Here is a 14142-nt window from a genome sequence, read left to right as displayed (position 1 = left end):
TAGGAGACAGTCGAATCTATACTTTGGTATGTTGTGGTATGTATCAAGTACTTTGGGAATGTGAGAAGATCTTTGAATGAGAAGAAATGATCTTTCCAGAAGCCGTCTTACCAACATCAGATGTGCTCGATAATCGGTTATCATTTGAACTTTCACTTGTGTGTACGCCCTTCGATTTTTTTTTTACAGACGAAAGTGCCAGAAACAGTATTTACAACTCCAGACGCCTCCCATCTCTTCTCAAACTATCCCGACACACTCCGAACCGTACGTTGAATATTTGATACATAGTCACAACATATCGAATAACAGATAAGGTTTGAACGCTCTTCAACTTAACAATTTCCGAAATACGAGACACCACCCCAGACTGATCCAGGATCAGAAGAAGCCTGTTTCTGTTAGGCTGCATGTCAACAGGATGAGTCTTACGGGAGCAGATCTGAGGTCAGGGCTCGACGTACCAAAGTGACTGCTACTGGCGTGCTGCTGACGTGTGTAAAGCTCTCCTACTGTACAAACAACTTCTTAGCATTTTGTCAATTGTTACAATTACCACCTCCCCCTTCCCCCACACACACACACTTCCGTTTCACATGACTTGGTTTAGCTTTACATTCATTTCCTGTAGTGGAAAAAAAACAAATACTGCGCTAGTTTAAAAAAAAGAAGAAGAAAAAAAGATTACTGAGTACAATGCACTTTTCATCCGATCTCAGTCATGCCTCTGTGGAGATGGGGGTCTTTGATGAGGTGTAGCTGCTGGGAAGAGTTGGTTTGACCATTAGAGAAGGATGCTGGGAGACAGCACACCCTCTACCAGACACGCCCAAGGCGATGTTCCTCCGCACAGAGACAGGTCTGCCTTCTCAGTAGACAGTTAACTGCAGTTTTTTTCCCCCGTTTCTGATAACAGTGGATCTCACGTGGTGGATCAGTACAACTGATGGGATTGGGCAATTTTTAAAGCCAGTTGTGTTGACGATGAGCAGCATGTTTGTTTCAGTTGCAGCTCTCTCTCTCTCTCTCCCTCCCTCCCTTCCTCTCTCCCTCTCTCCCTCCCTCCCTCCCTCTCTCTCTCTCTCCCTCCTCCCTCTCTCTCTCTCTCTCTCTCCCTCCCTCTCTCTCTCTCTCCCTCCCTCTCTCCCTCCCTCCCTCCCTCTCTCTCTCTCTCTCCCTCCTCCCTCTCTCTCCCTCCCTCTCTCTCTCCCTCCTCCCTCTCTCTCTCTCTCTCCCTCCCTCTCTCTCTCTCTCTCCCTCCTCCCTCTCTCTCTCTCCCTCCCTCCCTCTCCCTCTCTCTCCCTCCTCCCTCCCTCTCTCCCTCATGGTTCTTCTGTTTTGGGGAAACAGTCTGTTCAGGAAGTTGAACCGTTACAGAACATTTCAGATAGAAATGTGCCGTGTAGATCAGATATGAGTGTCTTGTCATGTAGACTAAAGACTTGTGTCATCAGCTCTATGGAGGACGTTTCTATCTGCTATGTTCTGAACGGTTTGACCTCGCTGGACACACCCCAGAATCCCCTCTGTTCTGCCATGCAGGACAGTCTTGAGTTGATATGCACACTAAACCAGTGAAATGGTCTACTTACTAGTTCTTTTTTTGGAATGAGGAATATCAAACTGACACCTCACTGAAATTGTTATTTAATAAAGGTTCTCTAGTTTAAGCGTTTGGGGTCTTTGTGTTCTTAATTTTTTCGGTCGCTGGTTCGATCCCCGCCTCAGGAGGGAGCTGCCTGTGCCCTTGAGCAAGGTACTTAACCCACTAATTGCTCCAGGGGCGCCGACTATGGCTGACCCTCTGCCTAAAGCAAAAAATACCAAATTCAAATGAACAATTCTAAAACCCAATAAACCGATTTAAAATGTTAAAATATACCAAATTCAAACAATTGCTTGACAAGTTGATTGCATGGCAAATAAAACATCATTATTATATCTTACATTGACGGTGACAAAGGTCACCCATGGTGCACCAGAGATTATGCCACCCAGGCATAAAAGCCTCGTTGGCCAAAACAAACTGTTTCTATTTCATATGAATGCTGCTGCTGCACTGTAAACAAAGTCATCGTATTTCTTTCAAAACATTCCTCTCTCGTTTCGCTGAGGTCGTGATGATGTCACAGTATGAATTGTAATGAAGCTCAATGGCGCCAACTGCTGGACATAATTGGATACGACATGGTTAGGGGAAGCGACAGGACAATCGAACCATTCTGTAGGGCTGCGGCCCCCTAGTGGTGTAGCGAGTCATTGCCACCGTAAGACTGGGCCCACAGTAACTCATTAATCTCTGCATTATATTTGGCTTGAATATCTCATATCCACACCTTTTCTTTTCAAGTTTTGCGTCTGAACATAATGTACCAATCAGAACAGTCCAGTGCTCTTAGTGATGATGATGTAGTGATTGAGTGAGCTCCAGCATACAGTTTATGGCGTAACTACCTGCGATATACTATCTACACACACCCATGGAACATGGGACCGGCGGTCCAAAGGTGTTTAAAAGGCGCGCTGCGATTCTTTGTTCAATTGTTGACTCGCAGTGAGAAAACGCAATCAATCAATCTACCGGATAAGATCCAACTTCAAAATCTTAAATAAACCTCGACAGCTTTTGTTTGGCCATTGCGGTCAGTAAACTGTCGACTTGAATTGATTAAGTGGAACGGTATTGATTGTACACAGCATTTATTGAAATCATTATTTTCTAGACAATAATCGTACACGTACAAGCTTAATTTGACACTTCACTGAAATGGCCGTTCAAGTTAATCCATAGTTCAGGTATTAGTAATCCTATTATTATTATTATCGATACAGTACAGGACTACAGCACAGGACACATATTACAAAAACAGTGACATTGGGAAAGGCAGAGGAGTACAATGACAGCGTCCTGTCCGACACCCATCTCTCTGACTGTCCAATACTAAAGTGGCACAGAAATATCAAACTTGTTCCCTCCAAACAGGATACAAAAGGTTCACACAAACGGGGGGTAAAAATTAGCTACAAAACGACGGACAAAGGAAAAAAGGCTTTTTGAAATGTGGCCATCTTTTTTCCTTCTTCTTCTTCTTCTTCTTGTTCTTCTTCTTGTTCTTCTTCTTCTCTAGTTGCCCAGGGCTTTGTCCAGGTTGGTCTTTATGGCGTCCAGGAAGTCCGAGGTGTTGACGTAATGTTCGTTCAGCTTGCAGCTGCAGATTCACAGGATGGATTTAATTATATATATTTTTAAATGTATGCATCGTGGCCTGGGGTGATCCTACACACATTATGCCCATGTCAGCATGTGTTAGAATCCGGCCCATGCCCTGCTGACATTGTCTTTCCTCCTTACTTCCCTTTCTCTACTGTCTCTATCCAATAAAGACAAAATATGCCCCCCCCTCTGCAAAATGTTTTTGGGACTTATGCATCTAAATACTAAAACCTTAGAAAGCTGTCTGAACTGGTTCTGGCATACCCCTAAATACCTTCAGTAGATTACACTGTTTTCTCTGAATGGGGGGCAGTCCCACTCATATTTTTCATTTTATTGTACAGATATAGCGAAGACAGACAGGAAAGTAAGGAGAAGAAGAAGGGGGAGAGGGCATGTCAGCAGGGCATGGGCTAGATTTGAACCCATGCCGACATGAGCATATGTGTGCACTGTAGACCGCGGTGCTAGACCACTGGACCACCCCAGGCCACAGTAGATTACACCTGAATGAAGGTATGACAGGACTCACTTTGCCAGGCCGTGGATGCAGCCTGCCAGGTCTTTGGTCATCACGCCGCTCTCCACCGTCTCCACACACACCCTCTCCAGAGTCTGGCAGAACCTGGACACGCACACGCACGCACACACACACACACACACACACACACACACACACACACACACACACACACACACACACACACACAGGACAAAGGACAACATAGACAACACCGTTAACACGTCCGACTGTAGTACAGTCAAACACAGAAACCCCAGGGGGGTATACCATCACTGATGCTAAAGGAAAATCCAGGCTTAAGCCTGGAGTTCCTTTAGCGACATTGATGGAATACCCCCCAGTACCACATTTAGGGTTGCTAACTTTCTCACTAGCAAATTCGGGACAAAAAATGGCATGCCTCGGGGCGAGGGGGGGTTTGCAGGAATGTGGCGCATTTACACTACACATACACATGAGGGGGGGCCTGTGATTGGATGAATACACGGGACAAGGGAGGTCCCTTATATTCATCCAGCCTAAAATACGGGACATCCCGGCTAATACGGGTCAGTTGGCAACCCTAACTGCATTTGAACTTATCATAGTCATACCACATACGTGACCATGTCCTCAAACACCCGATGTTAACCAGCTACGCTATCGAAAAAGCTAGCGATTCGACAGCACGGGCGATGGGGGGTATCTGAACCTGAGGAGTGAGTTTACCATCTCATCCTCGGTTATACTCACTTGACCAGGTCAGGGTTCCCATCCAGCTTCCCTCTGTGCTCGAGCCCCTTGGTCCAGGCGAAGATGCTGGCAATGGGGTTGGTGCTCGTCGACTTCCCCTAGAGTAAGAGAGAGACAACAGTGTTAGCACCAGCACCATGATCCGGGGGTGCACAGTCTGCACACTGGCAATGGCCCAAAAAGGTGACAACATATTATATAATTTGTTTTTGGAGGGGGGGGGGGGGTAGGGTTAGGGGGGTGGGGTGCTAGTGGAGAACTATTTGTGCCTACGGGGGGAAGGGAGAGAGACAGCACTAGCTCTAACGGTGCTAAACGGATAACGCTAGCACTAGTAGATGGATAGCTAGCACTTAACGGTAAGTAGCAGCGGCCCTGACCTTTTAACACCTGCATAATTACCTTGAAATCAGGTTACTTACCGGGACTGTGTTCTCCACGCTGTCTGGAATTGTACCTAGCCTGCCTGAAGCTACAGGTTATTTCAACAGCAGCAGCGTTTAGCAGACAGGAAGATGTTAGCTTGCGCATCATGTGACTTGGATGAGACGTAGTCCTCACCCCCGCCCCCTTAAATCTTTTTTGCAGATCTACATAATTCACATGGATGATCTATTTTGAGGTAAAAACTGAAAGGAGACAAGTTTGCACCCCTGATCCTACGACTAAGAGTGTGAATGTGAGGGATGGTCCGCTCCTCACCCTCTGGTGCTCGCGGTAGTGCCTGGTCACCGTCCCATGGGCGGCCTCCGCCTCGATGGTCTTGCCATCAGGACACACCAACACTGAGGCCATCAGACCCAGGGAGCCGAAACCTGCACACACACACACACACACACACTGTTCACGCAATGTACCACAATGTACACACACAATGCTGCAATGTTAATGTTGAGGAACCATAGAATTTTACTCTTGTGTACCCATACATTAGGATGTAATAAAAGCGATTCTGACACACCCACACACCCACACACAATGTTATGTACACACAATGTACATACAATGTACCACAATGTACACACACAATGCTGCAACGCTAATGTTGAAGCCAAAGGATTTTACTCGTGTACTCGTACATTGGGATGTAATAAAAGTGATTCTGACACACCCACCCACACACTAACTCAATACCATAGCAGAGGACCTCTAGCCATACCCTACCTACTGCCAAGCTGCATTTCACAGGGGGAGTTCAGTGAAGCGCACAAGGAGGTTATGATGAGGTTGCCTTTTAATGAGACACTTTAATGCCCCGCTCACGGCCCGCCACAGAGTGGACCTTGCTCAGCAGTAAACGTAATAAACCCAAGGTCTGCACGGCGCTGGAGGGCACACGGTGCTGATTTGAATGTGACTTTTAGAAACGCATTTTCAATCAGAGAAACTTCTGGTGTTCCGGGCTGGGAAACACTAATATATGCCGTTTAGCTGACGCTTTTATCCAAGGTGACTTACGTTTCAGTGAGTGATATTATTACCATAATATGATAATGAATAATACAAATATATTATATTTTTAAGTATATATGGTCCCAGCGGGGAATCGCACCCACAACCTAAGGGTTGTCAGCACCATGGCTCTGCCGACTGAGCCACAGAGGACCACACACTAGGGTATGTTTAGGCAGTGCGCCGGCGGCATATGTGACAGGGTCTGGTGAAAAAGTAGGGCAAGGTCATTTTTCTGTTTTTTTTACAGACTATGTAAATTAAGATTAAGTGCTGATGTGTCATACATTGAAATCAGAAAATAGTTCAAGAAGATATGCTTATTTGAATGTTGGTACACCTCAAACCGGAGAATTGGAGAAAACCACTCTGAGTCAAAACACCCGTTTGCAACCATCGCGTCAGTAGCTATCTAGCAGCAAAAAAGACATGTTACATCAGAGATCCTGGGTCTGTGGCGTCTCACCCTGGGCCAGGATGTCTGACTGCACGTCTCCGTCGTAGTTCTTGCAGGCCCAGACGAAGGCCCCCGAGGACTTGAGCACCTGGGCCACCATGTCGTCTATCAGCCGGTGCTCGTACCAGATCTTCAGCTTGTCGAACTCCGGCTTGTATTTCCTGCGGACCAGGGAGGCAACTTTAAGGGTGCGTTCGTAAATACGCTCTGAGAGCGCCGGAGCGCAGAGCAGATATCCAGAGCGTTCATTCACTTTAAACACATAAAACATTTTAGAGGAGGATGTCTAACACATAGTGTGACCTCTAGTGACCTCTAGAGAGTCATTGAATGGTAAAATAATATACATAGAAATCTTACACTTCGGGGGCACTTGGTGGCAGAGCAAACTAATAGGCATCAGCAATGTAATCGCAGGGGCCCCGGTTCGTTTCCGGGCCGTCAACATACATCCTTCCTGTCAATCTGTACTATCTCTACCCCATTAAAGCTGAAATGCCCTAAAAACACATTTTAAAATACATTTTAAAAATCTTACGCTTCAAAGACTTCTTGGAAGATGTCTTTGAACCTGCCGTCGTAGGCCTTGAGGATGGTGTTCTTGGTGCTCATGTACAGCGGCCACTTCTTGTTGATGGCGTACTGGAAGCAGCTGTGGGCAAACCCAGTGATGGACTGTGGGGAGAAAGAGAGAATTAAAGAACTACGCCTATTTATCAGGGTACACTGCAAAATGTCAGCTCTCTGGGGGATCTATTACTTAAAATGAGCAAAAATATCTGCCAAGGAAAATTTCACGTGTGAAGATTTTCTTAAGACAAGTCAAATGTATCTTAAAACTAGTGCAATTGCCTTGATTTAAGATAGTTCATCTTAGTTAGATTTACTATTTTCAGTGTAGGTGAATAGGAGGAGTGGAGGGAGCCATTTCATGCCTTATAGCATATACGCGTATCAGGATATAGTGTATAACACATGAGGATGTAGCGTATCATAAGGATGCATAATGACTACATTTTTGGGCGAAAACAAAAAACTACAAATCCCAGGAGCCTCACACACAGAGCCGAGCTCACCTCGTCAGTGTTGTACATGCCCATGCCGCAGCCCCCGGAGGGGAAGTCGTACACCTCCCACTCCTTCCCTTTGCTGCCGTCCGTGGGGGTGAATGTCATCTTGAACTTGCCGGGCTTGGTGATGACGAAGTCTGTGGCCCTGTACTGTGAACACACACGTTCAGACACACACAGACACACACACAGACACACACACAGACACACACACACACACACACGTTCAGACCTGACCACCCTGCGAAGTCTGTGGCCCTGTACTGGGAACGCAGCCTAAATCACCAACTGCCAAAGACTTCCGGAACACTCACCACCTAGAGTGTTCCCAGTGTTTTTATGTGGTATCTACCTAGCAACAATTCTTTGATTGGCTACAAAATGAACAATTACTGTGGATCTACGTGCACTCCAGAGAACGTTCGATGTCAAAGTTTAAAGTAAAGGGGTCATGCCAGCATTAATGTTTTGATTCAAAGGCATGATTTGCCAGATTCTCTAGGCATGATTGTTTTAATTTTGAGTTATTTAATGAAGTTGAATTTGCAACTTCATGCAGTATACATTGACAAGGCAGCATACCATTGGTGTGTGAATGGGTGAATGAGAGGCCGTTGGAAAGCGATTTGGAGCAGCAAAAAAGGCGCTATATAAGTGCAGTCCATTTACCATTTACCATACATTGACAAGGCAGCATACATTGACAAGGCAGCAGACATTGACAAGGCAGCAGACATTGACAAGGCAGCATACATTGACAAGGCAGCTACATTGACAAGACAGCATACATTGACAAAGCAGCTACATTGACAAGGCAGCTACATTGACAAGGCAGCATACATTGACAAGGCAGCATACATTGACAAGGCAGCAGACATTGACAAGGCAGCATACATTGACAAGGCAGCATACATTGACAAGGCAGCATACATTGACAAGGCAGCTACATTGACAAGGCAGCAGACATTGACAAGGCAGCATACATTGACAAGGCAGCATACATAAGGCAGCATACATTGACAAGGCAGCATACATTGACAAGGCAGCAGACATTGACAAGGCAGCATACATTGACAAGGCAGCATACATTGACAAGGCAGCATACATTGACAAGGCAGCATACATTGACAAGGCAGCAGACATTGACAAGGCAGTAAATATTGACAAGGCAGCATACATTGACAAGGCAGCATCCATTGGCAGAACACCGGCAATGGTGCTGGTGTTTTGTCCAATGACATTTTGCGTTTCCCGCTTTTCCTGGCACCTGGCCAGTTTTAGGTGCTTGAAGGAACATCGTGCTTGCTGGCTTGAGTAACGTGTCTTTCACTATGGACTTAAAATGTCCACAAGCCAACTTTGCGGTCAAGAAGGTTGGCACTTTTGCGGGCAGTGGAGTTAATAACGTGCACGCAATAGCATTAGAATTTCTGATACAAGCTATGCCGGGCCTCATAGGCAGCGAAAATGAGGTGCAGCATAGCTCGTTAAAACATTTATTACTTTACAACTTACGGAGGAATTAATTTTTTGCGGTGCTTAGGTTGTGGGTTCTGAATGGGAAAGTGTGTCCAAACTTTTGACTGGTACTGTATGAGAAACACTGTATACTCTACGTATTTACCTGGTCACCAAACGCGTGCCTGCCGATCGTGATGGGCTGTGTCCAACCAGGGACGAGGCGGGGGATGTTCTTGCAGATGATTGGCTCGCGGAAAACGGTCCCGCCCAGGATGTTCCTGATGGTTCCGTTGGGACTCTTCCACATCTTCTTCAGCTTGAACTCTGAGGGCCAACATGATAATAATATATAATTATAATAATAACATATGTGACTCTATGGTCTGGTCAATTGGTTCCGCAAGTCGGCATTCAATTTAATGTTCAGACTTTTCTTTCGAAAAATGTGAATACATTTCAGCATTGTTGAAAATCAATGACACACTCGCTGATCAACGAACACAGCTTGTTTTGTGAGCCTGCTAACAATGTAAAGTAGTGTTGTAGTTAACTAGGTAGCAGTGGGGGGATTACTCACCGAATCCATTGCATTGCAGCATTTTGGCCTGACTAGCGAGTTTGTGTTGTGATTTTCAGTCATGTTGAAATGCGCCTCCCAGAGCTCACTGGCTGAATAAAGGATGGGAGCTGTCTGCCAAGATACTCCTCGCCTTCTGGTTTGTCTCCTGTTTGTCTGTGTTTTGTCATGTGTGTGTCTTTTATTGTTTATCCTGTTCTTATGTAATATGTAATGATTATGTATTATGCAATATGTATTATTATATTTGTATTGTATTGTATTATTGTATTATGCTTTATGTGTTGTAACTTAGGACCCCCTTGAAAACGAGATGGTTCATCTCAAGGGGTTTCATCCTAATAAAATAAATGTACAACCTTCTTTTTTGCAGTTTACAGTTCAGGTGACCGAACCAAACAGGAAAATTAAAAGTTAAAACACTCTCAATGAGTGTTTTGTACACCAGCTCTAAAGTCTGCTGACTGACACCGAAACCCCGGAGTCTTCTCAGAAGATTTGAGTTGCTGTGAACATTTCTTGAAAAAACATACTCTGTGTTTTCAGAGAAGCTCAACAGACAATCTAAGACTGTACCAAGATATTTGAATGTATTCACAGTTTCAACATGTTGGCCATCAAGTGAAACTGGCTCAGTATGTACATTTCAAGCCTGCAAACTGCGACACTTTAAATGAATGTGCAATAACACTATGTGCAATATGATCAACCCTAGTCGTCTATCTGTACAGTATAGTATAGTGGATAGTGTACATAGCCTCTATTTATGTAAACCAGCTCCTTCCCTTCTTGTGTTTTTTTTAGGTTTTTTTTCTTCCTAGCACCAGGGGAGCCACCCCTCCTAAATTTCGTTGTTTGGTACCTGTACTATAGCAATGACAATAAAGACCATTCATTCATTCATTCATTCATTCATTCATTCATCTTGATTGGTACACATGATTAGTTCTCATGTAAGGGGCTTATTGAGCAGGTGGAAATTCTTAGGACTCAATAGAACTGTACTCTTTAGAGCTGACAAGATTTTCTGTTTTTGCAAGACATGTTCTTACAGGACATATTTCCAATCGGAACACTCTGTAATTTTCCACCTCTCTGAACAACAACTCCCTGGCTTATTATCATTATCACTAGTACCTATCCTTTATGTACAGGATGTCTTATTGAGATAAAAACCAGAAAGACCTGTTTAAGATTAAACACTGACAAAGACTGTGGTCAGGGTCCAACGGTTGCTAACAGCAATGCCATGGCAACCATGGTGAAACCAGTTACCCTCCACTCTGGCTTCGTCCGGGGTGATAGTGGCGCACTTCACAGCCACGTTGTACTTCATGGTGGCCAGGGCGGAGTCGATGGTGACCTGGTCGTCCGTCTGGTCGCGGTACGGCAGGCCCAGGTCGTAGTACTTCAGCTCCACGTCCACGTTGGACAGGATGAGCTGTCAGAAACAAAATGGAGGTCTGCGTTGGTCTCTTTTGTTTCAAACTCGGTTCTCTCAAACATAACAGAACTATATAACACAGTCAGGACACTTACGTTGTTTAGTTTAAGTTTAATGTTTTGCATAACGTGAGATCGGGGGGGTATTTCATCAAGGTCGCTAAATAAAGCAGTGCTTAATTGAAAAAGCCTGGTTTGTTTCTTTAAGTCTGGATTTTCTTTTAGCGTCGTTGATGGAATACCCCCACAGATGTTGGTCCCTGGCGGTCAGCTGCCCTCCTCCTTAAAGTGCCTTGCCTGAACCTTCGTAAACTTAAAAAAATTGACTCCGTTTACAAGGACAACTGACAATGATGTTGTTGTTGTTTTTTCTTTAGATTAAATTCAACCTTTGTCATTGCAACAAAATGTATTTTCTGCTCTGGGCACAGGGTCAACCATAGTCAGCGGCCCTGGAGCAATTAGGGGTTAAGTGCCTTGCTCAAGGGCACAACGGCAGTGTTAGGCACCTTAGATATGATGCCAGCGACCCTCCAGTCACCAGCTCGCATCCGACTCCCTCCTGAGGCGGAGATGGAACCAGCGACCTTACAATTGCTAGCCGGCCTCTCTAACCTGTAACGTCTAGGCTAGCTGCCGCCCCCATGTAAATTAGCTACTATGGTAGTTCAGTCATGTCCTGCTACACTGCAGCCTTTCGCACTTCTACTGTCACTGCCTTATTATTGCTTTATTGCTGTATTATTACTTTATTATACTGTATTGCTGACTTAATGATTTATTGATTGTCGCCGTGCGAGGAGCAGATTCAAAAAGCCTTTCACTACATTCACTTTATTAGTATAGCACCTCTCATGCATAAGAATGCAGCTCAAAGTGCTGTACAATACTCCCTTCTTGTCCTTACTTTCCTGTCTGTCTTCACTATATCTGTCCAATAAAATGAAAAATATGAGTGGGACTGCCACACTCAGAAAAGTTAAATAACTTTTAAAAATAAACAGCGCAAAAGAAGGACAGAGAGCTGTGACGGACCTTCTCCTTGATGAACTCCCAGATGATCCGGGTCATCTCGTCCCCGTCCATCTCCACCACCGGCTGGTCCACCTTGATACGTCTGGTCGCATCTGGAACGGGTTCAATTCATAATTAATTAATAACCACCAGACCGTCAGTTATTAGAGTAACACCCTACGGTCTGGTCCTCTTAAGGCCATGTAGGATTAGGCTATAATGGGCCTGTTTCACAGACAAAGGCTTAAACCTAGCTAATCCTAGGTTTAACCTAATCCTAGACTTAAAAAGGCATCTTTAAATGGAGATGTTTACATTGAAAGTGTGATTTAGTCTAGGACTAGTCTGGCTTAAACCGTGTCTGTGAAACCGGCCCGAAATGTACTTACTTACCATGTAAGTGGATTGTCAGATTAGTGTTATTGCTGTACTGTCACAGACTGTTAGCGTAATTTAACTTTCTACAGGGTCAAACATGCGTCTTATAGGTATGTTTTGGCACATCACTTTTCATCGAAGATATTTGAGAGAGAAAAATGTCTCCTCATGCTCGTTGGATGTTTTGAAGTCAGCCCACAGAGCGGATGCTGCTCGCTGTTACATAACAGAGCTCAGCCTGAGACAACTCATCTGACCCACTTTCACAACACAAGCAAGCCCTAGATGTTGGTCACGTTACGAGACAGTAGCTGACGAGTCATTTCAATTCCCGGATGAATGGGGATTCTGAGGTCATAACATACAGGTGAGACGGGTGTCTTACAGGTGAGACGGGTGTCTTACAGCCATACGAATAAACACTAAGTGGAAAGCCTAGTCATTCATCATCATATAGACAGGTATTTGACAGGTGCAGTTGTGACATTGCTCCATTAACTTATTCAAGTGTCAGTCTGACCTTCTGACCCCTGACCTAACGGAAGAGGCACCTGACCTCAGAAGGGCTTAACTAGTTTCTCCAATGTGGACTCCTGCCAGGGTTGTTCGTTTCTTTGCCATGAGGGGCATTATTAAGTAGCATAAAACATGCTAAATCATGGCCCTCCTTACATCTCTGCAATGAAACTTAAATAAACAACGATTATAAATAAAATCAAATGTCCAATTTAAAATGTGCCTTTCTGGAAATGGGATACTTTGGCGTTCAAATGAAATGTATCCAAGCCAAGCCAAACAAACAAGTTGTCATATTGACATTATCATTTATTTACACCGTCATCACAGATGCCCTGACCGAAGAGAAAATCAATACTTCGGTGGCTGGCTCCATTATTATTATTATAGCGATGCGAATTGCAGGTCAACAGTTATAATATAAACAATAAACACATCTTTAGACAAAAGCGAAAGCATCAACAAATCAACAACAATGCAAACGATTAGATACATTTAATATCAACAAAACCCGTCAGCAGGACAGAGAAAAACAAAAACAAAGCCTAGTTGGCAGCGTTTAGGCGAGCTTGTGATGTGTTTGGGTGGTCGACGCACTCACAGTGTCTCTGTTGGGGATGGGGGGCTGCGGGGGCGACCACCGCTGGATGTCCCGGGAGCGACGCCGCCGCAGACCTCGACAAGGACCGGAGAACCTTTAAGTACCCTGCCATGATGTCTCAACCGGGTCTAATTATGACCACCGCACGTTATGAATGACGATCTTGATCGCCGGTAGATGAATGACGTATAATAAAAACGTCCACCCGTTAATAATTCAACCCACGTCCAACGTCAAGGACGCGGAAACGCTCACGTCGGCCAATCAGAGAGTGAAATGTGCAACGGAGATGAATGTGCGATCTCACTATTATTGGCTGTTTTCGAAGGGAAAACACACGATTTTGTTGACACATGACGTGGTCATTCATTCGGCAGCCAGATACGATGTTTATTGGACTGTTTTCGAGTGCTGTCAGTGTGTTTTATCAGCGCGCGTCAGCTACCATGGTGCCAAACCTGGGACATGAATGACAAATAATAATGCAAGTTTAAATAATAGGTGTGCATCGAACATATTGGACATCCTTCCAACATTTGCAGAAAGCATTCAATACTACATTCAATCAACGTTTATTTGTGTGTCCAATGTATGGACTGACAATAAAATATATGCATATAGACTCGATCCTAAACTGAAACACACAGCTTTCATGTGATGGAGTGAAAGTGTATCCAATGGGGTTGACATGTTTGAATGCATGA

General features: G+C 44.7%; 1 protein-coding gene across 1 annotated transcript; it reads right to left on the bottom strand.

Annotated features, from left to right (window-relative positions):
- Positions 1 to 2689: 2689 nt before the first annotated feature.
- LOC308165807 (isocitrate dehydrogenase [NADP], mitochondrial) lies at positions 2690 to 13609 on the bottom strand. The gene is made up of 11 exons (XM_080539969.1): positions 13439 to 13609; positions 11965 to 12056; positions 10762 to 10927; positions 9073 to 9233; positions 7455 to 7598; positions 6917 to 7053; positions 6388 to 6539; positions 5172 to 5284; positions 4470 to 4567; positions 3747 to 3839; positions 2690 to 3209 (listed from the first exon to the last, which is right to left on the bottom strand). The coding sequence occupies exons 1-11, from the start codon at positions 13548 to 13550 to the stop codon at positions 3125 to 3127; spliced, it is 1353 nt and encodes a 450-aa protein (XP_080396095.1). The 5' UTR covers positions 13551 to 13609; the 3' UTR covers positions 2690 to 3124.
- Positions 13610 to 14142: the final 533 nt, after the last annotated feature.

Source organism: Nansenia antarctica, assembly GCF_963989245.1.
Source record: "Nansenia antarctica genome assembly, chromosome: 9".
NCBI lineage: Eukaryota > Metazoa > Chordata > Actinopteri > Argentiniformes > Microstomatidae > Nansenia > Nansenia antarctica.
This window is presented reverse-complemented; position numbering and strand designations above follow the sequence as displayed.

Excerpts from the sequence above, each read along its gene's own strand:
- LOC308165807 (XM_080539969.1), bottom strand. The coding sequence starts at position 13,550 with ATGGCAGGGTACTTAAAGGTTCTCCGGTCCTTGTCGAGGTCTGCGGCG. Across the intron at positions 4,568-5,171 it reads ACTACCGCGAGCACCAGAGG|GGGAAGTCGACGAGCACCAA; the intron begins GTGAGGAGCGGA and ends CTCTTACTCTAG. Across the intron at positions 3,210-3,746 it reads TGCATCCACGGCCTGGCAAA|CTGCAAGCTGAACGAACATT; the intron begins GTGAGTCCTGTC and ends GTGAATCTGCAG.